We start from the raw sequence: 27,701 nt of genomic DNA, 5'->3' as shown, positions 1-27,701 counted from the left end.
CAGGAAGCTGATGAAATCATGTACATATACATGAAGTAGAAAAATAATGCCGGACACATGCTTTTATAACAGATATTCAGTAGAATTTGTAAACAGACAAAAGTATCCTTCTTGCAAATTATCCCAACAGATCCTTCCAAACAATAACAGACATCATGTGTCATTTATTCTAATTAATGGATGCAAGCATACTCCACAACTACATTTCAAACAGCTGAGTTTGAACTTTTCAGTCTACCACAAATAATTTTTATGGACTCAAGAGTGGTGCACATACATAAAACACCAAAAGATTGAGTAAATGCAAAATACTGGAACAAAACAATCAATTATAGGGAAGCACCATTTAGATTTGTAATTAGTCTAGTTCCTATTACGTGGTATATGGATGTCATGGAAAACCAACTGTACAGATCTGCTATGCCAATGATTCTCTAACGTTTTAGCTCCATGACCACCAAAAAATAAAAATATATAGACATATATTTTGCAATCCTCCCTCCAACCACAAACTAATGAAACCAAGTTAAAACTATTTAGCTGCATTGATAGCGTCAGATATGAACATGCATGAATGAAGGATACAAGTGTAACAAGAGCAATTTTCATGATCCAACTTGATGGGTATGTATTCCTTATAATTTGGTCTGGTTGCACAATATTTGCTGTGAGAGTGTCATGTTCGAATATGCATGTGATACATTTGAACACATCATGTTCTCAGTAGTATAAAAGAGGCATTAAGGGATTGTAGAAATCAGTTTAGTTTCAAATGCGAAGTGTGCTTGGTGCCTTTACTTAAGTTTTTAAAAGCGTAGTTTCATTGAAAATAATTTTAATTGAGGTTTCAGTGTTTTACTGTGCAGTCAAATGGTGTAACTGTTTTTTTTTTCAATTAGATTCTTATGCAAAATGGATAAATTTGTGAAAAAACAAAGTGAGCCATCTACATCCAGTGAGTTGAATGGTAAAAAGACAAGACTGTACAACAACAATAATTTAAATTATTGTTTTACCTCATTGGATGGAAAGCCATAGTGCGTCATTTGCTTTCAATTCCTCTCCAATGAAAGCAGGAATCCATCAAAATTAGTTCGACATATTTCAGATCATAAAGGCAAACCCTTCGAATTTTTGAAAGAAAATTACATACTTTGAAAAATCAACAAGCTTCTATTTATAAATCAAATTATACTGATAAATGTACACTTGAAGCATCTTATCTTGCAGCATTAAGAGTAGCTAAGATGTCCAAACCTCATATAATTACAGAAAACCTCATACTACATGCTGCAATTGATATGGTCAATATTTTAATAGGCAAGGAAGAAGCAAAAAAAATTGAAAAAATTCTGCTTTCTAAGGATACAGTACCAAGCCAAAGTGATGACATGACTGCCAATGAACGTAATCAGATAATTAAGCAAGCGAGTTCAAATGAATTTTTTAATATTTGATTTGATGAATCAACAGATGTGGCAAACATTTCTCAGTTCTTACATTTTGTGAGACACAAATGTGATAAGAACAGATCAGTCAAAGTAAATGTATTGTACTGCAAATCAATTTCTTTTAAATAAATAAATCATACAACAAAATTTCCATAAATTAATATGATTTACAGAAAAAATACATGAATCCTCTTAACAAACAAATTCCTACTTTTATTTTATTTTGAGTTATTAAATCACAAGAAAAATTTATTTGCAGTAATAGAGATTTCATACTGTCAAAAAAACAAATTCATGATAATAAAAAATATCTGTAATTTTCTCAGTAAGCAACTGCAAAACAAAAAAAATTCTACGTAATAAAGAATGAAACCTAACATACTGATAGATGAAATATATAATGAATTTTTAAAAATATGTGTTTAAATATTAAATACTAAAACTATATCATTAAAAAAAAAAAAAACAGCACACCTAAAGTCACAAGGAAAACAAATGTAAGCACCTCAAGAATGCAGGTTAATGGAAGAGGCAAAGCATCCATGCAGAGGACACTTTGAGAAGATTAAAGTAAATTTAGATTTTTCCACTATAGAAAAATAAATTCTCTGAAGAAAATTCTGTAACAAAATTCTATAAAAGAGTACCATTTGAACATCATCATAGTTAAAATTATACAGGTATCCAAAAAGTATTTCTATGATTATTAAAAAACTATTACAGTTACAGCTGTGCAGTTTATGGCAAAAGAAAGAAAAAATTATCAAGTTTTTTTTATATTGGTTTGTTGCAAGGTAGAGGCAGAGTAGAGGCCATTGTGATCTATTTTTTTTATAAAATGGCGTCAATCCAGGAGAAAGCACAATGTGTGTTGTGGTATCATGAGTCAAAATAACAGGTTACTGTACAGCAAAATTTTAGAAAGGAATACGGATGACCAGCATCTGATAGCAAGAGTATCATTGCATAGTATGCAAAGTTTAAGGAGAGTGGTAGTGTAGTCGACCTTCTGCAAACAGGGCAGCCATCCGTTAGTGAAGAGAAGGGTGAGGTTGAGCAGCAAGCATCTACATAGCCCTTCCAAACCTACCCGTCGTGCATCTCATGAACTAGGGATTCGCTGGTCAACAGTGCACAAAATTTTACACAAGAAATTACTAAGGTTGCATGCGTATACAGTTCAGATATTGCAACATCTACAGCCAGATGGTGGCCCTCATCATGCTGCCTTTAAGACCGAGATTTTGCAACGATTGATGAGTACCTGCAGTATGTGATTTTTAGACGAGGCTACCTTTGATACCTCAGGGAAAGTAAACAGGCATGTGAGAAAATGAGCTCAGAAAATCCATACTCTACCAGGGAAAAAATTAAGAGATTCCCCTAAAGTGAATGTGTGGTGTGGTTTGATGCACAACAGAATCATTGGTTCCTTCTTTTTCAATAAGCAATCAATAACAGCTAAAATTTATCTGGATATGATGCAACACTTTACTGGATTATGCTATACCTTAACTAAATGACTTGCAACCTAGAGTGGTTCTCCAGCAGGATGGCGCACCACCACATTGGAGATTATTAGTCAGAGATTTTCTGAATGAATCATTCCATGGCAGATGGATTGGGCCTGACAATCCCACTCTCCGGCCACCAAGATCACCAGACATAACTCCCTTAGACTTTTTCCTCTGGAGTTATGTTAAGGAAAACAGTCTATGCAACATCCATACCTGATCTGAACACGTTGATACAGAGAATAACCGAAGCTGTTGCTAATGTTACTGAAGAAATTTTAACCAATACATGGCATGAAATTGATTATTGGTTTAACATTCTACAAGCAACAAAAGGTGCACATGTTGAAGTTTATTGACATGGTAAAAAAAACTTTAATTTTTTCTTTCTTTTGCCACAAATTGCACAGCTGTAACTGCAATAGTTTTTTTGTAATAAATTTTTGTAATCATGAAAAGACTTTATGGACACCTTGTATTACTAGTAAAATCATACAAATAGGCTATCAATAAGGAATTTAGGCAGTTACTTGTATAATATAGTCCACCAACCTAAAAAACAAAGACTATTTAAAAATACATGAGAGTGATATATATGTAAAATTTTAGGCATAAAAAGCTGCACGTTTAAATAATTAATTTAGTTGTGAATAAATAAACATTAAAATGTATAATAAATTTGGCGTGTTGAAATAAAAGCATGAAATATTTCTTATCGATTTTACAGAATTATTTATGTAATTTACTTTCAATGATAATAAGGCATTGAGAGTTTTGGGAAATTTACCAAAACAAATTATGATTTTGACATTTCTCAACATGTTAAAAAAAATTACTTACCTGAACTAGTAGTACACAAAATAAAACATTACTTTGAATTAATTAAAATTTTAATTAATATTTACAATCTGTCTTAAATGATAAGTATTAAAAATATAACTCAAATGCAAAATTTATCATATTTTTTTTTTATTTATCTCTATTTCATACAGATAACTAACCTCGGTAGTCTCAGTAATTAGTAATTTTGAAATTGTCACTAATTAAACCATTTGAAAGACACATATTTGACTGATCACTAAAAATTTATTATTTTTTAACTGGTTTTTATGATTTCAGAAAATAGATCGATTACTTTTACAATCCTGCTATATCTTTTTAAATTAATGTAAACAGTAAATTAAAAGAAATTCTGTATTTCTATCAGTATTAATTATGTTAAAATAATAAACAAAATCAAACATTCAAATTGATACAACAAAAAAGGTACTTATATAAATATATACACTGCAACTAAAATAAAAATTTACAACCACAACTGGTATAACCAAAACCTGTGCGCAATATAAATTTACAATCCTTTACAAATGTACAGGTAGACTGTACAAATAGAACCATACAGTTTGAAGGAATCAAAAAATAAACCTTTACGTGATTTCATTAAACCAATGGTGCAACCAAGTAAAAAGACCAATCTAAATTCTAATATTAGTATAGAAAAATTTTCCTCATACAACACACTTTAAGCCACAGTCGGATAGAATTGTCAATTTGAAGGATTTTTATGTTTCCTTCTTTTTAATTTACATTGTGCTGGAAGATATCAATATGGTTTCTGATCAATTTTATGCATACAAGTTAATAAATGCTTTTCCAAAAAAAAATTATATCCTGCCTTTTTATTTTTGTAATGGGTAGGGCTTTTATGTGCCATTACATTTAACTTTCCCTACAGAAGTTGTTGAACAACAAAACAGACAATATCTGGAGATATTGTTAATGTTGATGATCATCAATTTAAAAAAACTGAATCTACACAGTAATACAATTTCAGTGTTTGCCATTAAATTAGTTTGTATTATTTTATTATAAAAAAAGATGTCTGTAATACCTACTTTAACACTACAACAAAGTAACAGTTCATTACTTTTTATCTTAATTTTTTTTTTTATTCAGCATTTCATCTTCGTATAAATCATTTTAAATTATGTTTAATTTTTATTATTATTGCTATAAGGTATTTATACTATGTTCATTTTATATAACTGTTCTAAAATTAATTGCAAAATTATTTTTATCGCTACTGATGTGCTTTCATAGTGATATGATTTCAATCATATTTGGTACTCAAAGAATATGTATCAAAATTGTGTAAATTTTCATTTCTAGAATCCTAATGCACAGTATGTACTGTGTATGTACTTAACCACAAATGTTACCAGAATTTCCTGTCTACTTGTATAGCATCCATGCACTATGGGTAGAAGTTATTTACGAAAATAAATTAAAAAAATATATAAAATTTAAAAATGATAAATTTCTATAAATACTATAAATTTATACATCTACAATAATTACAAGTTTTTTTTTTTACTGTCACAACATATGGCAAATTACTTTAATAATTTTGATATTCTTTTTGTAAATGAATCTCAAAATTTTGATTTTTTTATCAATTTACAAATTTTCAAAAATAATTCATTCCTTCCAAAACTAATATTTCAGAGATTCTGCTTCATTCTTTGTAAAAATCTGAAGTCTAAGCTCTTTTTTGTATCTTTACATTATGTTATCGTTAAATGAATAGCACAAACTTAAGTACAGCTACTACAGATGTCTCAAACATAATTACTACTATATTTTCTAAAATAAAATGGGTACAACCTTATCTAAGCATAGGATTTAAAAACTTCTTTTTTCAAAATTTAATATAAAAATAAATACAGCTACTAGTTAATAGATTATGTTAATATTACTATTTAAAGAACAAATTCCACATACTACCTGGCATTTAAATTCTATTTTCAAACTGTCATACACCTAGTGCCATATACGAGATTGAGATTGTTTACTATCTATTTCATGAAAATCAATATAGCTGTCAGAAAACAGACAAACCTAACTACCAACATACATACAAATTCCTCCTGAAAGGTAAAAATATTTATCAATCATTACTCAATATTATTTTTAAAAAGTGTATTATTATCCCAGCATACGAATAACGTTTTCTTACTATGGAGTACTGGGCTTTCAATTCAGAACAGTCATTACTGTTGACATTAACATCTACATTTTCATCAGCTTTGTCATTAATTCTACCTAGTTATACTTTAGTTCTGGGATACTTTTACAAGCATGGCAACTTAGTGCCAAGTGAATCCTCTTGTAAGATACATGACCAAAATCTGAGAGCGGACAGTAAAATCAGTGTTAAGAAAGTTAAATTGCTCTTTAATATGTGCAACTTTAACAATAGGTGGGTATTTAGAAATGGATGAGTCTAATGCACTGTTGATTCTAATATCATCCCAACTTTTGAAAATAAAATTCAGAAAAAATGTGTGCACTAGATTTGAAAAATACAGTGTTAAAAAATACAATTATAAAACTGCAAACTAATTTTTCTAAGCAACTGGGTTACTAATTTTTTTTTTCAGTTTTATCTATCTCGTGATACAAAATTTTTGTAATCATGGGATTACAAAAATGCCAAAGCTACCAAAATCCTTGAACTGAAAGCTAAACTACAAAGAGAAATTTAACAACATAGATGCAGCTAACTCAGAACTGAAGCACGATTGATCTAAAACAATAATTAAGCATTCATTATAACTGCAGTAGATTAAGCTGCAGCTAGTTTTCAATAAAGAAACTAAAACACCTAAATTTTATCTAAGGAGTACTACATGCACCTGTGAATGAGTACAACAAGCATTCAGCGTCTAAATGTAAAACATTTACTACTAAGTTATGATTTTGCTGCATGTGAGTAGTAAAAGATGACACACATCTATATTCCAAAGTTATAACAGATAAGATTTAACTGCATCTTATATTGAATGAATTTTTAAAAAAAAGAAGAGGAAAATATAAAACATAATTATAATTGCACAAAAAGATAAAATACAAAACTAATGAAAGATAAAAAAATATGATAAAAAAGTTGACTGAAAAAAAATCCTTAAGTTAAAAATTTGATATAGTCAAGTTTTACACTATGGTTAGTAGATAGATAGCATGATCCAACTCAATCAGAAAAATCAGTCAATAAAATAATTATAACAAAATGTCATTTTATAACAAATAATGTAATCTACAAGGGTTATAAAGCAGTATATTCCTCAATTATTTCTGAAATTAAAACTTAGTAACTTTTAGTTCAAGATAATTAAAAAACCACAATTTGGAATAAATATAAAACTGAAATGATAAACAATTAAATGCTACAGATTACTGCATTTATCCTACACACTGGCCATTCAGAGTAAATTTTAAGGAATAACCTTTATGTTATCTCATGATCTCAGCCAGTAATAATTGAGATTTTTCATTCAGAGATTATTTATTTTTTTTAGTCTTTTTATTTATTTAGGAAACTTACAGAGGAATTTATTACCCTGACAGAGCCATGTCTTCTAACAGCTGTGTTCAATTCATATGTTAGTTAAGCGCACATATTTTTTCATTTCTATAAATTATATAATCTAGCTGCTATACTAATTTACTTTTGAAGGAGTACATAAAAAATGTCTTCATAATAACATAAAATCTACAATAACTTCTGTTATAATCAAAATAGTTAGATTGTAAAAAGAAGTACACTATAAATTTCAATTGCATCACAAACAAATCAAAGCTCTCCCTTCTTTGAAACTGTCAAACTGAATAAAACATGTAGCCCATGTTAAAATACAAGAAAAAAACTAGTAAAAAACCCAAGTAATTAATAAATTAACAATATATTTCCAGGTAGAATATTATTAAAAATAAAAATAAAAATAATAAAATTAAAAAAAACACGAGCAACTAATTAAAAACAAATAAAAAACAACAAATTCTTACCTGAGCTATACTGTGTATATTGTTGATACTGGGGATGAAAATTGTGAATAGCATCTGTCATTATATCCTTAGGATTCATTGTTTCCTAAATAAGAGAAAATAGTTATATTACATTACTTTAACATTAATGAAACTTTAATTATGAAATGGTATTCTTTAAATTCTTTCAGAAATGAAGTTTCTGAAGAGCCGCTTTCCAAAGTAGAAAAGTAATAAAAAATGACATACTACTACATAAATGACTCCCAAATGCACATTTAATTTGTAAAATTTATGGTACTGAAAGTAATCCAATAATTTAAAAAAAAAAAAAAAAAACTACTAAAACTTGCAGCTGTGCATCTAGCAAAAGCTCCCATAACCAATTAAGCACAAAACCAAACCGCTGATTAAGGAAATGGGAGTATTTTGACACCAAGAAATAAGAACATAGCTCTGCAAGTCTAACAGTTAGATCTATAGAAGTACCAGTACATCGTGTAACATAAAGTAGTGAGAACAGACACATCTGAATGCTTGTAATGAAATATAACTAATGCTACCTGTTATTCACTACTAACTTCTATCAGAATAGTACATACTTGTCTTCATTCTACTCTTTTTTGCACAAACTATTGCTAATGCCACAAACATTCAGTCCCTTGTTTTAATGATATGATTGGGTTGTTTGCTATAAGAATGGCTGATTTCAGTGATTCTATTGTTGTCTGTTTTAGTCCATAATGTTTTATGATAAACCTTTGGTTAAATTTTAACAAATTCTACAGAATGTGCTTAAAATTTTAATCAATATTTCCTAACATATTACTGACAAAAAATCTGAATATACTTGTAAACACAAATCAAAAAATAAAAGAAAGTAAATTACAAAACATAAAAAGAATCCTTACATTGTAAGCTAAAAATTATGTGAATTTAATTTAAGTTTGAAACATAACATTAAATTATTTATTATAACCAAAGATGCATACTGTTATAAAAATGAAAATGTACACATTATGCTCCCTACAATACAGAACTTACCAAAAATATCCAAAATGATTAAATAAATATGATAAAAAATCAATTTTCCATTTATTTATCTAAAGAATTAATTTCTTTGAAGCAGTTAATAATAATCAAAAATATCTACTAAAAAAATAATAAATTTATCAAAATGAACAAAAAAAATCATTTAATACAATAAAAATACCTTTAAACTACTAGAGATGCTCTGCATGGTAACACTACGTCCAGATGCATCTGTTATGCAACCAGCTGCGTATACACGGTATGGGAATGCAGCTCTCAGCGCTAGTGCAGCAAACAGCATTTCTATACAGATAAGGAAATTCTGATAGCCTGCAGATACTGTACCAGCACTTGTTGGAGTTCCATAACTATCAATTATAGGATCTATAACTTTAGCCTTCTCAAGAACTGCTAACAGCACACCTGCATTTACAGACAATACAAATTAAAAATCAATTAATATAAAATTAAAAATACAAAGATATAAAAAATAATTATTTTCCTATAATCTGAACGTTAATCTTAAGTCCTTCATGCAGACTTTCGCATCATAAGACCTGACTTTCACAGAAGCAAATAAAGTAAAATCAATTTTATTTTTATTTTTGCATCAAATAACTGTTCACTTTCTCTTTACTATCAAAATTCTCTCAAGTGATGAAATCCACATAAACTTTAACCATTTTAGACAGTACATTTCATTATGCTCATGACTTAACAAGAATATTCATATTTACTTGCATTAATGCATTTAATAGGAAAATATATATTTTTTTAAATAATAATATTTACTTTACTAAACAATTAAAAGTAAAATTCTTTATTCTTAATTTGAAACACCACTTTTTAACTTAAAATATGTATAGCATCTTCTTCTAGGGAGCAAGAAAGTTAAAGCCCGTGCTTTCTGTACTTACTGAAAGTATGTTAATAATCCTGATTAACTTTCAAGGTCAAATTCATTAACTGCAATACTTGTTTTTACCCAATTATAGTTTAAAATGAGAACCTCCATAAAATTTATTGTTTAATACATTTTATACTACAATCAGAACAATATATATGTATGTTACAACTTATTAGATGTAAGCATTGTGACACAACACACAAATGATTCATGAAAAGGACAAATAGCCACTTCCAGAAATAATATGCATCCTATTTCGTTCCTATAGCTAAAACTAAAAAAATGGTCAGTGAAAGTGAATTTATTAACTTAGGAGTTGGAGAAGGGTGCACACATTATCACCCATTTGGTATATTGATGAACTCTAATACATATAAAGCACTTAAGGTACTAAAGGCACCAATCAGGTCCTTCTCTGAAAATAACAATGTTCATTACACAGTTAGTGCTAATGACGAACAGATTAAAAATGTTTTTTGGTTTAGTGAAGATGACAGAAAACCACTTCAATCCCCACTCTCCCTAGTAAGGCTGACATGGATTGTTTCTTTTATACCTCATGATGGTAAGTCATTTTCAGAGTGACTCATGTTAAGTCACCTAAAAAGGCACTTAATACAATAAATGGGTTGAGAAATGTTATATATGACTTTCAATGACTTTTTAATAGATGTTCCACATATACGTATCTCATTTTAATAAAGTAAAATAGTAAGTTAATGAGTTGTTTTATTCTGTTTTAAAAAAAAAGAATATTACTTAACAACAAAATTAAAATAATTTCAAACGACAGTTTTAATGAAAATGCAGTGTCAATTTATCATAGCTCTTTATCATAACACAAGTTATGAAATAATGCTCCTTTTGAAATAATTAGTATCGAAAAGAGTAAATTATTTCACTAAATTAAATTCAGTAATCATCTCAATTTAACATCAGTAACTAGAGATTAGCATCAAGAAAAATAACCAATTTAGTGTTTTTCCAACCCCAAGAGCAAACAAGAAGAAAACATATTAATCATTCTCACTTAATCATTAACAGCTGTCCTTTAACTCTGCCATTCAAGTTAATATACCGTAATATAAAACATAACTATATGTATATAATTCTATATTTATATATAAACCTTTTTTTTCTGTTTATATTACCTTTATCTCTCTCTCTCTGCGCGCGCGTGTGTGCGTGCATGCAAGAGCATGTGTTTAATACACCTGTAGTATCTTTATATTTATAGATATCAGTCACACTAATAAAAATTCAATTAAAAAATATAGTTGTATCTTAGATAAAAAAGAAGGAATAATAATAATAAATAATACTACACAACACAGAAAAACAACTAATACTTCGTTACAAGAAAGTAATAATAATGTAAACAAATCAGAAAGATGTAAATACCATGTTCGCATTCTTTCCAGACTCTTTATTTTCAGCAACGAATTTCCTACCAGCACCGAACCTACATTTTTTTGTAGTAAAATCTGAATTTCTTATATATTTTGAATTCAGATCTAAAGAAATACGAAAACTAATAATGCTTTAAGATTTATTAGTAATGCTGTATGAACAAGAGTACTGTCAAAGGGACATGACAGGTTAAAAACCAGCCTGCAGTCATTTCAGAATGCTGGTTACACAGCAGGGACTGAATGAATTTCAATCAGAAAGAATACTATGAATTTCATTTCAATTATAGTTCTGTTATTATTCTGCTATCATTAAGTTATTACTTTTGTTTAATTTTATATAAATGTTTATAAGAACATTTTAAGACAAACAAGAGATCTTCAAAATGTGTATTTTCACCAAGTGTCAGTTCAATTAGCTCAGTCCATCTTAATAATTGTGCACAAAACCAATTCTAGATTGCTACAGCTGTGTAAGCATCATTTTTATGCGTAAAAATGTCTTTAAATAAAAAGTGCACCAGAAATTTATTTTAGTATGTCTTGAATAATCTAACAATCAAAAAATATCAATTCAAAAAAAGAGTAACAATATTCTCTAAGTATCTCTTACCCTGCCAGAATGAAAGGAAAATAACAGACTTTATAGTGCAGAACTTCAACACAGGTTCAAATGGAGTCAAGAGATCTTTAGTAGCAAAGTAAAATAAATAAAGTCCATACAGAGCCAAACTAACTGAAATGTTATAAATAATTGTTACATACAGGTAACCACCATCTGGACTGAAACAAAAGTAAAAAATTATTTGAAAAAATTGTTTACATATAAATATAACCTCTACTATTTATACAAAAGTAATATTTCATTTTTTTTTTAATTATCTGAAAGGTATAAAGATAATTGGGTTTATATTTTGTATTTACAAGCTAAACAATTCCTGAAGGAAGCATCCTCACTTTGGCTGAAATTACATTTAATAACACTCTTTTATGCAAAATTCTAAATTAAAATTAAAACATAATTACTGAATCCTTAAATTATCATTTCTTTTACTTTAATTTATGTTGGATCAGTATCAAATATTAAGTTGTAATTAAACATGGATCTTGCGTACTACCTGTCTATTTATATTCTTGCTGAATTTGATACTTTGATAATAACAAAAAGTGTTTAAACCGCAGTAACATGCATAAGTGGGTGGAACAGTTTAATTCGGGCAGAAAAGTATGACTGATCTCCATCACTCTGGAAGACCATGTCAATTGCCCCCCGAGAGAAGAAGATCCCGCCTCATAGCGTGTCAAGGTCGCTACACCACCCCTTCCGTTCCTTGCACTCTGGAAGACCAGTTGTTTAAGTTTTGACTATCGTTCTGTAAAATCACATAAATGATCTTATTCACAAAGACAGCAGAGTCAAAACTTCCCAAATTGCTAGCCTGTGTAATATTAGTGTTGGAACAGCATATTCAATCATTCATGATATGCTGAATTATCGCAAAACGTGTTCGAGACAGTTGACTCAAGCTCATAGATATCCAGATTCGCATTTGTTCTGAGCTAAAGAAAAGTTTGAATGTGGATGCACCGTTTCGAGCCCGAACCCAAACAGCAAATCTTCAGTGGAAACAACTGGATTTGTCCACAAAAAAAAATTCAAACTCACTCATCAGCCAGTAAAGCGATGTTGATAGTCTTCTGGGACTTACAACACCCAATTTTTAGTGACAGCCCAGACCTCACCCCATCCCATTTTCTCACTCGAAGACCTTTTACATGGCAAGAAGTTTGATGACAATGAAGCAGTCAAAAAAGCAGTACACGAAAGATTCTGTGGAAATCAGAAAGCTCATAAAATGATGAGACAGGTTTCTAAAAGTTACTGGAGACTATGTTGAAAAGTAGTGTAAATTTCATTGTCACAGAATAAATCATTTTTCTGTATATCAATTTGTCTTGCTAATTTATTGATCGTCCATCGTAATAATGTTTTTAGTGAACACAAAAAACATTTAAAAAATTCATTTGTTTAATTTGATCATCTAAGGTCATTTGATCATTTGAATTGTGTAAATTAAAGGGAGGATTTTTATTTGAGAAATCTAATTGACAATAGAATGCACGGTGCTATATTCATATTTTTTAAGAGATTAATTTATAAAATCAGTTTAAAGGAAACGTTAGAAAACACCTATGATAAAATAATGTAAACAACTGAGCAACACTGTGATGTTTATGGTCAATCAAATTATGTCATAGCTGGTTCATTAATATTGTTCAATCAGGCTATAAACAGTAATATGCATATAATTAAGAGGTTCTGAAGTTATACTAATTCTTACATTTTAACTCTACATTTACATTTTACTCTAAAAGGTATACATTTTACCATACAAATAAATATATTAACTGGTGATATATGAGGTTTGTAAATAAAGTGATAAGACTGGTTCAGAAAAACTATTTATTTACAATCCAATTATACATGGACTCCACCTTTAAAATAGTTCCCTGGGAAGCCACATAGCACTTCAAATGGTTTTTCCACTCTTCATAACAGTGTTGGAACTTAGAAACTGGAATATCCTTCAGATGGTTGGCTACATTTTTTTAATGTTTTCTACTGTGCCAAAATGGTGTTCTTTGAGGTGCATTTTTAAAGTCAGGAACAGGAAAAAGTTGCAGGGACTCAAGTCAAGGGAATAAGATAGTTGAGGAACTACAGGAAAGTTTTTCTTTGCCAAAAACTCATTAATTGAGAGTGCAGTGTAACAAGGTGCGTTGTCATGATGCAGTTGTCTTTGATGATGGCTGGTCTCACGTGGGCAACTCTTTTCCACAGTCTTTCAAGAATTTCTCAGTTAACATATTGATTTACAGTCTTTCCTGTACGCAAAATCTCCTTATGGACAGTGCCATTACTATTGAAGAAACAGATTAGCATGGTTTTTATTTGTTTATTTTTGCTTTTTTGGGACGTGGTGAGTTTGAAGTGTGCCACTCCTTGTTCTGGCATTTTGTTTCTGGATCTTACTCAAATATCCAAGATTCATCACCAGTAATAACATTTTTTTTAGAAAATCAGGATGATCAGTTTTAATTTGCCCTAGAAGATCGCGGCACACTTCCACCTTTTTGTTTTTCTGTTCAACAGTGAGGTTTTTTCGGACCATTTTTGCACAAACCTTTTTCATGTCCAATTCATTTGTCAAAATTTGATGGACTGTGGTATGGGTCAAATTCAGTTCTTCTGCAATCATTCTGGCAGTTAATCGCCAGTCGTATCATACCAGGATACGGTACGATGGCGATATTGATTCGCTCAATATTGTTGTTAATGGTCTTCCAGAGCGTGGATTGTCTGCAACTGATTCCCAGCCATCTGAAAATGCTTTAAAGCACCTAAAAACTTGGGCTTATGACAGAGCGTCATCTTCATATGCTCTTTTCAATTTTGAAAAAGTTTCAGTAGCATTCTCACCGAGTTAAACACAACGTTTGATTGCACAACATTGATAATAATTTGTATCACTCATTTTTGGAACGCACAACAAAAACTCGTTTCACAAAAAGTTTGTTTATGTCTCACATGGCAGTAATAGACTAAAAATATTAACACTTAATATAAATCAGTTGTTCACATAACCAAATGTTTACTAGTAACTTTACAATGCTGCCACTTTGGCTACCAAAAAAAACCTAGTCTCACTACTTTATTTACAGACCTTGTATGTATGCTTCTAATGGAAAATGAACTAAAGGGACAAACTCTCTGTTACACTCTACTAATGAACGGTCTGGTGTACTTCCCTAGCGATACCTAGGCATTTGACAGATGACTGTAGCATTGGAGGTCAAGCTATCCTTCAATCTATAAACATACTCAAATTTGGTTAATAGGTGGAACAATGAATCCAATTTTATAGGAGACTTAATTCATTTCACAACAAAATTCACCATGAAGCACTTACATTAGGAAACATTTATCAAGATGTAATCAGATTTTTTTTGCATGCTCTACTGACAACCTAATCAATGTAACTACAATTTGAGAAACATTAGGAAAACACAATAATCAAACTACAAATAAACCTAACATTTCTATTTATTTTTGGAGTCAAGAGTCTTCTTTAATTTGTTTTTAAATTATTTAATTGTTGAACGAATAAATAAATATCTTCAAACAAATGTATTCATTTATGATTTATGACAGATAATAATACAATATTAGAGTAATATCAGTAATGTCTGTAAAATAAATATATCAATTTTAGCTACATATACAATCAAAAATAATTATTTTTATCATAAAAAAACCATTAACAGATTATGCAATAAAATAAAGACTACTAGCTGCACTTTTTTAATTTAAAACAGTTTTAGAATTAAAAAAGATACTTACCTCCAGTCACCATCATGGTAGTGACCAAACGACTGTAATACTATAATGACAAATGCCATCAACGGTTTTACCAGGCAAAACTGTAAGGTTGCTTGTTTACAGAACCTAAGAAATCCTATAGTATATGTTTTACCTACAAGACAACACGTACCATAAATGCAATTTGACCTGAAAAAAAAAAACAATAAGGACAAATATAATTAAGTAAAACATTTTGACAGATCAATTTTTTAACTTTAATGGACTAAAAATTAGAAGGTTATTGGAAAAGATCAATTTAAAAAAAACCTTTTTTTACTGTTGCAAACAAGGTAAAAAAAAACCTAAGGGATATGGATCTACATTTTGGTAAAAATAAATATAACTTTTACTGGTAAAACATCTTACCAACAAATACTTAATTACTATACAATCCTAATACTATGATAGGAAAAACAATCCTGGTGGACAATCCCACAAGTAGGGGTCACCACTCCACTAAATTCCAATATAGAAGATTCTACTCCTCTAGCTAATAAAAGTAGTTAGCATGACACCAAAACAGAGCCCGGGTAGCAATAGCTGTTAACAAGATGAACGATAACAAAAAGAGGTGGGCAGAAGGAGGGAGTAATTAATGCAGAAAGGCAGCCTTTGATAAAATAATTACAGTCTTGTGAAGGATCAAGATACTTAACTGAAAAAAAGCTTTTAAAAAAGCTAACATTTAAAAAAAATATTTACTAAATAATATATTTCTATAATAATATTATTATCAACAAAAGATTCCTCCATTCTTAAGGCAAAGAAGATATAAGAAATAAACAACAATAAAAATCTACAAGAAAATTATTTAGAAGGAATCTGACGACAGTTCCTATCTAAACTGAGAATCAAACACATACTATTTTTTCAAAATATAAGACTAATTTTTATTTTATTCTTTACTATTATTCTTAATTTTTATAATCATTAACTTTTGATTACTTGTGTAGCATCAATGTGTTCTATTGATAAAATTAAGCAGATAAAACAATGAGCAGAATTTGCAATCAACCAGGATTCCAGTTAGCAATAAGAACATTTTTTCAGAGGATTGAGTTTAGAATTTTTTTATTGTTCCAGTATTTCACACTGCAATTTTTCTTATGGGTCATAAGGTATCAGGTTTTGTTTCCTGTCATACTGAAAAGGAAGTCACCTCCCTCATCATAATAATGTTTCAGAAGCTGTTGCACAACATTTTATTTATTGCTGTTTATTTTTTCTGTGAATTTCCATGACACCCTTTACAAAAGATTTTATGATAACTCAAGAGTGCAATGATGTGTCCTACTTGTTCTTTCAATATGCCTATCAAGGTGACAATGCATTGTTGTGTAATGGGACGGTTATTTTGATCAATTCATCCACCTTCTTTTGGGGCTTATTTCATCATTTTATGATGATATTTTAGTCACCATAACAATGGCGACTGACAGAAAATGAGAGGGCATGCTTCACTGAGTTTTGGAATATTAGTAGGAAATGAAACAAGATTGCGGCATCTGTTGCTTAGCATGACATTTTGTTCTTCTGTTATGTTCAAGTATGCATTACATTTCCGCTGCCCCTGATAAATTAAAATGAATTCCATTTCATACATAATGTAGACAATCAAGTAAATTGGTAGATTTACCCTATGTACCCTTCAAAATTTCTTTTGTATCCTTGATGAGAATGCTAGGATATATTGCAATCATATTGAAAAGAAATAAAAAATCTCACCAATATATAAAATTACAGTATCTTATACTTTATACATGTATTATTTTTAATAGAGAAAAATGGTAGCTTCTGTAATTAGCTAAATTTTTTTAATAACCATTTTGCTAAATGATAGGTTGCAGCTTTTATTTCAGAAATAATTGGATGCAAGGTTTACATAATAATATTTTTAAAAGATAATATGACTTTGACATAACCAAATCAGAAATAACTTACTGCATACCTTTTCAGAATCCAAGAAATTAATGCCACTGCTTATAAATAAAATATAAATGTGAATTTCTTATTAACACAAATATGGTCGCACTTCAACCATTTGTAAATTCTGTTTGACAGTTTGGGGTTTCAATGGTTTAGGAGGTATTAAACTAAATGTTTTAAGGTTTTTCATTGAATTATCTAATATAACTACAGCTGTTATTTTTTACTCTTATTCTAAAAATAATTGTTTTATAGCATTTAGTCAAGTGTTAATTTGCCAATAATTTTTAATATTATATATTTTTTATTTATTAATTCCATTTTTTATAAAGAGAAAAATAAAAATATATTAAATGAATGTATCTCAGATGAAATTGTTTAACAATTTAAATGGCTGTTTGCATAATATAAATAATTAATTACTTAAATTATATTTTAATATTTAACATTAAAAAATATACATCAATACTTTGTGGTAGTAGTTTCATACAAAATAGTGGAATTTCAAAATGCATTAACCAAATTACTAATTGAATTTAATAATAAATAACAAATGTCTATGTTTATAATCAATCATATTTAGAATTAACTGAAATGTAAAAAGTAAAAGACACACTATATAATACACTTAAAATGCAATATATATATATATATAACAAAAATATCATTTGACATTTGTATGTTAAATGATTTTTGTTTCTCATTTAATAAACAATAAAACAGTATGAATATTTTACAGTCAAATATAGGAAAGAATCTTATTGTTAACACATAAAGATAACTTTCACTTTATATATAGCAGCACACTAAAGAATACAAATAAAACTGATAACAATATAGAATAACTACATCATTGTTGAATTATCATCTTCATACTTAATAGTATTGGTGAAACTTACCATTCACATGAATTACTTGCAGAAACACATTATGATTTATCAAGAATATATTAATAATAATAATAAAAATATAAGAGTATATCATATTTATGTTTTTATAAATGAAATCTTTTTAACTAACTGTAGGGTTAAACCATTTGAAGTGTCCCAAAAAAACATAAGCTGGTTGCTTGACCAATTTAAAAAAAAATGAAATACCCACTCGTTTCCTACAAGTTTCAGGACCTTAAAACTATTTATTATTTTTTATTTAATTTTTTTTATTTAAGCAGTTTACCTGTGGCGGCCATTTTTGTAACAAAAATGGTGTACACACTATTTTTGCGATTAAGGGTTTACGGAAAAAATCATAACTAAAAAACTATTTGTCCTGGATGAAACAAAAAACAATTTAATCATATTTTCTCAAGGTAAAAGATTGGTCCAGTAGTTTATTTACCTATATCTCTTCTTTTTATGAGAAAATTCCCAATAAAGATGAATATGAATAATGGAGAAATTTCACTTTTTTGGTAATTTTTTCCAAGAGGCAGGGATGTCATGCACAGTATGAATTATTTTTTTACATTAAGTATATGTTAGTAGTGTTACCATCAATAATATTAAAGGTGTGATATACTTACCCCTAAACTTTATAATTTTTTTTTTTAAATTCAAATATTGGCTTCAAATAACTCTGATGGGGCTGGCAATAAAAATCTCAAATTTGCACAACTTGCAGTGTTTTTCTAGATGTTTATGGCAAATAAAAAGTCTCTTGTGGGATTGTTCTAATGAAAAAGTTATAACCTCTCAAAAATCATGAAAAACCTGTTTATAAAAAAGTCATGAAAAAAGCGATACCATTATCACTTTAAAGATATTTAAAGCGGAGATATTTAGTGATGCGTGGTAGACAGCACTGTGTTCCACATAACATCCTCTGTAACCAAATGTTCTTGGAGTGTTGATATCTTGTTTAGTTTTCATGTTATTGTTATTTGAGTTCAACATATTTAAGTGTTATTAGTGATTTTTATAATGTGTGTATCAAATATATATGTATACACATTATTTATTTGTTTATTCTTAATAGAAAATGAAACAAAACATTATACAATTATTATAAACTGTTAGTGACAAAAAAACTCACCTTATCGGTTTACCACGTATCTCGCTCATAATATTACCTTCACCACCCAGGTATTCATAGCATAAACTTAAGAAATTGTAGATTACAAATGCTGGAAAAAAAATACTATATTACTAATATAACTCAATAAAACTTTTTTGTATACACCACACTTAATGCACAATACAAAAAATATAAACAATAAAATTAACTTATAAACGCAATTTGTCTGAAAGAAAACAACAATATTTTGTAAACCCGCTTTGTAAACCAAGAAGTAACACGGCTTTCAGATCACTGCAAATTTTCCATATTTGGATGATGAATAAATTCTAAGTCTGAATCGTATCTATCTAAAAAAACATGACCTAATACAAAAATTCTGTTAACAGTTTTGAATTCAGCACCCCAAAATTAATTAAAATCTCCACGAAAAATTCCAGATACAAGAAAAAACCTTTTTTTGGTGACTAATGTAATTTGTGCCTAACTAGACAAAGATCACAGTCATAATGTGTAAGTTAACTAAAAGAATATACAAAATATATTATGTAAAAACTTTTATTTTTATTTAAAAATAAAAACAAAAGTATCAATTATAGAAAAAGTAAAAATACAGTAAAAATTCTAGCATTAAAGATATCCTGCCATTGATTGAAAGAATTTGGTGTGAGGAAGGAAATAATTTTGTGGTTCATTCGATCAATGTTTGGAACTGCAGTTATAAAGTATATAATAAAATTTACACAATTAGTGTTCGCCTATGATACGATTTTATAATCAAATATACCATAATCATATTTTATTAAACCGTAAAAATCAACACTACTAGTAAAATAGTAGCTAGGTTAAAATTAAATTGTATTCATTCTGGCGCTTTATAAAAGTATGTAAATAACTCCTACTTAAGACTTAGCCCCATACATTTTTTATTCTTAATTTTAACTTTTTATCCGATGTTAAAATCTACATGAAATCATTATTTGGAACTGAATATGATACATTTAATAAAATAAAAAACTTTAATTTTTTTTTAAATATTTTTTTAATATTTAAAGGAAAAATTACACAGATATAAAATGAACAACCTCAAAACTACAAATTGCAGGCCACTACATTTCAGCTTAATTGGCAGAACAAAATTTTATTCAAAAAAAATTTCAGAAAATGTTAGGAAGTTCATGTAAAATATGAAAAGCATTTTCTTTAAAATTTTAAAGAAAATGCTGTTCATAAATTATACTTGTATTAATTTAAGAAAACCATCCGATCAGAAATCAGAATCAAAATATATATCTTGATTTGTTACTAGATACTGATTTATTATTTTTTTTGTAACTTTTACTTCAATTTTAAATCTACATGAAATCATCATTTTGATGCAAAAATGATGTGACAAAGTTGTTACCGCAAAAATCCAAGTGGGAACTGTGGTCTCATCCGCCTTACAGCCCTGACCTAGCATCCTGCGACTACCACCTGTTTGGTCCTCTCATGCGAGACCTGTGAGGGGAGCGTTTCGCTGATGAACTGAAGGTTCCTTAAATGGTTGAAAGAGATCGGACAAAATTTTTATGAGAGTGGAATTGAAAAACTTGTCACACGATATGAAAAGTGTTTAGAAAAACCTGGAGATTACATCGAAAAATAAATAAAAATATGTAGTTTTTTCTTCAATTAAAAAAAAAAAATTACCTCTCAAGAGTTATATGAGCTGAATTTAAAGGAATATTCTTTTGTTGCCTCTATCCCCTCAAAGATTCATAAGATCTTATGACGGTTGATCGAATTTCATGTACTTAATAACACTTTTAACAGTTTTTCTAGCATTGTCAACTTAAATTAGTACATCATATTTCTAATGTATGACCAAACCCGTTGTAAAGGTTTTTGATAAGGTTCCGAGTACATTTTTCATTGGTGTTTACAAAACTTCTTCGATCGTTAACAGAGCTCTGAACAAACCATTACACTAGGATGTACAACCTCTTTCAACAACCAGTGCTCAGCCAGTTGAACGTGCGGGCGTTAAATAATCTCCAATTTCCGAGTGCACAAATAAAACTTACATGATAAATTATGTAAACGCGAGATCTACAAAACAAAAACATAAAATAACTGTAACCAAGATACTAGCTGTGACTGATGGAATAAGCAGGAATTATTTACTCGCACAGGAAAAAAAACGCAAGTTTGAAGGTGTGAAAAAAAAATAAAAAACATAAAATGAATTTTGATCTAATTATTGTAACTAATTTAACCGATTAAAATTTGATATAAAACAGTTAAAAAAATTTACCGCTTACCTTCATAGCAGTCTCTGACAGTAAAGAAATACACGTAATAATTTTCACTGTTGAAAAACAGCAGACTAACCCATGAATGCAATCCATAAATAGGTACAATAAATAATATACGTATTATCCAACGTTGCTCTGATGGATTTGTATACCATCTCAGGTGTCTGTATATCTGAAACAGAAAGGAATAATAAAACATTACTACTACAACGAATAAACACATGATAATATGATTACCTCATGTCAATATTTAAAATCGATTAAATATACTGGCCTGTAATACAAGTCATTTGACGGTTTGCTATTAAAACGATTAAGTTCACAATAAATTAAGCCGAACACATCAGCACAGAAGTAAATTTGAGTTAATTATTTACTAATTATAGAAATTATTTATCCTTTAAATAAATCTGATGTGGACATCAAATGATTTCCTTGTACGCCTATTAAATTACATATACACATTTTTAAAAGTACATAAAATTTTATTTCACTAATAACTTCTGATCTTATCATATTTCATTTTATTGCTATTATTGAATATTTATTGTAAATTTTTTTACAATCAGATGTTAGTAATTATTAATAAATCAATATATTTAAATAAATAAAAAAAAAATAAAAAGGAAATTAAATAAGATTCGAACCGATATTCCTTCCCCTTGTAATATCCAAATATTTCATTAGTTAAAATTTTATTTCGCTTTAACTCTAAAACCGATGAAAATAAGTACCACTTAACGATATATTGTTGAAACGCTCTCAATGAGGGCTTATTACTGCAGTTAAGAAAAGTCCAAAATCCAAATCTTTTGGATTTGGGATTTTTTGGACATTTTTGGTCAAATCGATTGCAATCAGAAGGAGAGGGGCACAACTAGATGTTACAACAATCCTAAATCCAAAATTTCAACATAAACCGTTTTGAGTTATGCCAGATGCATACATACATACGTAAGTACGGACAGATGTTACGCCGAAACTAGTCAAAACGGATTCAGGGATGGTCAAAATGGATATTTCCGTTGAAATCTGAAAACCTAAATTTTTCGCCATCACAGTACTTCCTTTAATTCGTACAACGAAGTAAAACGAGTAAAGTTAGTTATAAAGGTAATAAATAATTTAAAATGTTAAAACTGGAAGGGAAGTTAAATTTGAAGCTTAATTGAAATCTCTAATAAAGTTAAGCAATACTATGGACAGATTTTTAATTTGTACCCATGTAATAATAAAAGACAAACAATTTTTTTTTAATTGTATAAATTTTAGGGAATACATTTTTATAATTAATAAAATAAAAATATAAGACGAACAGTCTTTTTATATCAGATAACTATATGTTAATACTAATATAACAGGAGGAGAGTACTATACTTCTTATATTTAAAAAATAATGTGTACACTTCAAACTTTTACTACCGCACGAACGTAAGAATTAAATAAACAAAGACAACCTTGTCGGTATCGAAATGAATTACACCTTTTACATCAATAATAACGGGAGATCCAGAAAAGTTTACTACGCAACCTATAAGAAAAAAAAAACCACTCGCCATAAACTGAAGAAGTTTTATTGAAAAAGTCCTTTACTGTCAGTCTAAAGGTACACAAGAGTTACAGCTACCAACAACGGCAGCACAACCCCCATTCTAAAGCGACTGTAAAATATGGTGAAATATTACGATCTACTGGGAATACTTGTCATATATTCTGCCTGTTTTAAGGCTGACGTACAAACTGTAACGTGCGCATTAATTTTATACTCATGTGTTCACCGAATTTATTATTAGAGAATATACGTGGATGTAAATTTATAAAATAACCTTCATCATTCCGACAGTTTTAATTTTTCAATATACAGGCTGTATTAAATTCAAGTAATATTTTCAAAAACATTCATTATAAACTAGAAAATTTATATAAAATTATATATATATATATTACAAAATTATCATCCAATAACGATCTGTTTATGATTTGTAAAAACTATTAAATTATGTACAGTTCATTTAAGGTCTTCCATTATCAAATTTCACAAATATCGAACAACAGATTTCGCTGAAAGTAATCAATTTATTTGTCTTTATTTAATAATTTTATTGTCATAAATTTTCCCTCCGTTTAAATTCAGACACCAATTTTATAATAGATCTATTTGTCAGGCAGTGACAAAGTGACAGCTATCACTAAAACTTTGTGCCAGATAACTACTCATCCTCCAGTTAAATGTTCCATACTTAAGTAGAAAAATGAAAAAAGTTTTAAAAAGAATACTAATGGTTTAAAAAAGTACCATACTAAAAATTACAAAAAAATAGTCATTATATTTGTCCAATTCTTGAAAAATGATCAGATCCACCGGTAACACTGTCCTTTAATAGATACTAAAAATTTTTATGGCATGGATTTACTTCTAAGAGAAACTCAATTTAAAAACAATAAACAACATCGGATATGAAAGAAGGGAGTAAGGAGCAATTATATAAGAAAAGGAAATTAATAACAGAAATTGTACATTTCTATTATTTAAAGTAAAATTATAAAGGATGGACGAATAATGCAGACATGAAAAACATGATAAGCATAGAGAATTTCATACAGAAAAGAAATCGACTAGCATCAAATATCGACCAAAAGAATTAGAAAGAAACTTTTGAAAATATCTATATGGAATATAGCGTTTTGTTATGAAACACATAAGTAGGCAACGGCAAAATGGAAGGAATGTAGACCTGAAAATGGAAAGCAAAAAAGGATGACTCCGGGATTATGAAAAGTTTCTTAATTCAGCCACATTGTCACCCAAACTAACATCAATTCTGTGACGAAACAAACATCTACGACGCATTGCCGCATAACATACAGTCAGAAAAATGTAACAGGTATGCGGCAATTATCCTCGGAATATATTGAAGCAACTCATGATGATATGAGGACTACATGTGTTAAACGATCGGCTGAATCTTTTAAAAATTACTGCTCACAATACATATGTTGTGAGCAGTATTCGGATATATAAAAATTTACTTAATTTGGTATTAGAGAGACGTAAAGAAAGTTTTTCTAACAACTTAGAGCAAGAAAAAATAGGATTATACAGAACGAAAACCGAGGATGTAGGTAGTATACATGTTAATATTTTTATAAAAAAAGAAAGAATGAAAATCATTAAGCCGGTTGAATAATTTAAAACAAAAAATACTCGCTAATTATAAACAGAACGAAGATGTTAAGACTTCCAATAATTGTAAATAATTAGGGTTATCTTTTTACTACCTTAATCAGAATACTAATTTTCCATATCGTGACAACAAAATTAACAAAACAATAAAAACGCATAACGTTACAAAAACTGAGATCGTTATATAAACATATCTTTTTTAATTAAAAAGATTAATCGATAGACCGATCAGAAAAAAATAAAAGATTAAATTTATGAAATAAAAAGAAATGAGGCGTCAACAAACGCAATAAAAAAATTAATTCTTCGAGTATTTTTATTCCATGGAACAATAAAAAAATAATACATTTAACTAAACGAATTAAACAATTTACCAGGTTTTAAACAAAACAAGAGTTTCTCGTGATATTTGGTTAAAATAATAGCAATAACATGTTTTATTTTTCAATATCTGTGACAAAAACAGTATTATAAAAAATTTGATGTGGACATCACATGACTTCATTGAACAGGCGTACATCAAATTGCATATAGACATTTTTTTAAATGAAAAGTACATAAAATTCGATTTCATTAAAACTTACTATCAGAGGTTAATAATTATTAATAAATCAATATATTTAAATTACAAAAAAATAATAATAATAAAAAAAAGGAGATGATCTGATTCGAACGATGTGCCTTCCCCCTTGTAAGATCCAAATATTTTATTAATTAAAATTTTATTTTGCTATAACTCTGGGACCAATGAAAATAAGTACCACTTATGATAAATCGTTGAAAAGCTCTCAATGAGGGCTTATTACTGCAGTTAAGAAAATGTCCAAAATCCAGATTTTTTTAATTTTGGGCTTTTTTTGAACACCTTTGGTCCAGTCGATTGCAATCAAAAGGAGAGATGCACAACTAGATGTTACAACAGTCCTAGATACAAAATTTCATCATCATACGGCTAAAAGTTTTTAAATTATGCGAGATACGTACGTACAGATGTCACCCCGAAACTAGTCAAAATGGATTCACCCACCGGGTTGATCTAGTGGTGAACGCGTCTTCCCAAATTAGCTGATTTGGAAGTCAAGATTTCCAGAGTCCAAATCCTAGTAAAGGCACTTACTTTTATACCGATTAGAATACTAGATCGTGGATACCGGTGTTCTTTGATGGTTGGGATTCAACCACATATCTCAGGAATGGTCGAACTGAGACTGTACAAGACTACACTTAATTAACACTCGTACATATCATCCTCTGAAGTAATATCTGAATGGTAATTCCCGGAAGCTAAACAGCAAAAAAAAAAACCAAAATGCATTCAGGGATGGTCAGAATGGATATTTCCGTTGAAATCTGAAAACCGACATTTTCGCGATCACAATACTTCATTTACTTCGTACAAGGAAGTAAAAAAACTTCTCAAATAACTTTAAAAAATCGAAATCGTGGACTCATTATAGGCTACTTCAAGATTGGTGCAAAATAAATTTAAAAAAATCTTGCGATTTTTCAACGAGGGACCGTTAAATGAGTTTTTCGAAAATAATTATTTATAAAATCGAATTAATTCCTATTCCATAATATTTATTCTTCCCTTCGGCTACTACGAGCTCGTAGCTTGACACTCATGCTAAACGATATTTTTTTTCATGATAAAGATGAATTTTTTAATGTGAAAAACGCCAAGTTTGTACAAGATTCGAATCGACAACTTTCAGGGTAAAAGGCAAGGATGCAACAAAGTGTATAAATATTCTAGTTATGAATAAAATTTTGCCGCCTTAAACCGGTTAAGGAACCATCAAATAAAAAAAATATGAGAGAAATGAAAAAGATATGGAGATTTGCAATATCAAAAAATAATTCCTTTAAAAATACTATAAAAGTTTGTGTGCGAATACGCGGTTAAATATAAAAACTAAAACTCTAATGAGATCCGAGAAATCTAAATAGACGAACTGACCAAATATTTCCTTTATTTCTTAAATAACCAGACTATTTAGAAGGCAAAGTCAAACGATACAAATCGAAAGTTCCAACTGTTAAAAGGTTAATTGATTACCTTCAATGAAACGTTTACAACATGAATGATTAAATAGGATTTCTATATTCAACAGTAATAAATCAATTTGTATTATTATAAATTCGTTCATTCATAACTGTATTATTCTACACCAATAATATCTGGAAAAATGATTTTTGTTAATGAAAATGTGATTAAATATTTTCTGCAATTCGATCTATGTATAGTAGGGTGGTTCGAAAACATTTTTTTTTTATTTCGGAATACTATAGAGCGTAAAAGTTGCCGTTAGTATAGACAAGAAAAAATATTAAAAAAATTAAATTTTTTCCGGTCGCGCATTGCCGATAAATTTCCAATATTTATATAAAACCATAAATTTCCAATATTTTTTGTATGTAAGGATGGTATGACTACAGACCTATATTGCGTAAAGTTTTCTCCAAGTATGTTAAAATAACTTAAATATGTAATATAAATTACATTTATTTGATATCTTTTGGTCGCGCATCGCCGTCTAAAATGTGTTGAATTGGCGATTTTAGCGAAATTTCAAAGTTTTACATTTTATTACGTTTTTATAATAAATCTAGTAGTGACGCTACAGTTTACCTAGAAGTGTTACTGCTTACAAAACGAGTATAGTAAAATAATCCTGATATTTTAATACTAACTGGTCGCGCAGCCGCATTAAAAATTGA

The 27,701-nt window shown here is 28.9% G+C and overlaps 1 protein-coding gene across 3 annotated transcripts in view; it reads right to left on the bottom strand.

The window, feature by feature from the left end:
* Tmep (Transmembrane endosomal protein) overlaps positions 1–27,701 on the bottom strand; it is a 183,270-nt gene that overhangs the window by 28,236 nt on the left and 127,333 nt on the right. For all 3 annotated transcript variants that reach the window (XM_075370009.1, XM_075370008.1, XM_075370010.1), the window contains exons 3-8: positions 21,803–21,968; positions 19,518–19,608; positions 15,540–15,707; positions 11,751–11,920; positions 9,003–9,244; positions 7,811–7,895 (exon numbers count right to left, since the gene is read on the bottom strand). In XM_075370009.1, coding sequence (XP_075226124.1) covers positions 7,811–7,895; positions 9,003–9,244; positions 11,751–11,920; positions 15,540–15,707; positions 19,518–19,608; positions 21,803–21,968 — 922 coding nt within the window. The remainder of the gene's footprint in view (positions 1–7,810; positions 7,896–9,002; positions 9,245–11,750; positions 11,921–15,539; positions 15,708–19,517; positions 19,609–21,802; positions 21,969–27,701) is intronic.

This window comes from Lycorma delicatula, chromosome 6, assembly GCF_047948215.1.
Source record: "Lycorma delicatula isolate Av1 chromosome 6, ASM4794821v1, whole genome shotgun sequence".
Classification (NCBI taxonomy): Eukaryota; Metazoa; Arthropoda; class Insecta; order Hemiptera; family Fulgoridae; genus Lycorma; species Lycorma delicatula.
This window is presented reverse-complemented; position numbering and strand designations above follow the sequence as displayed.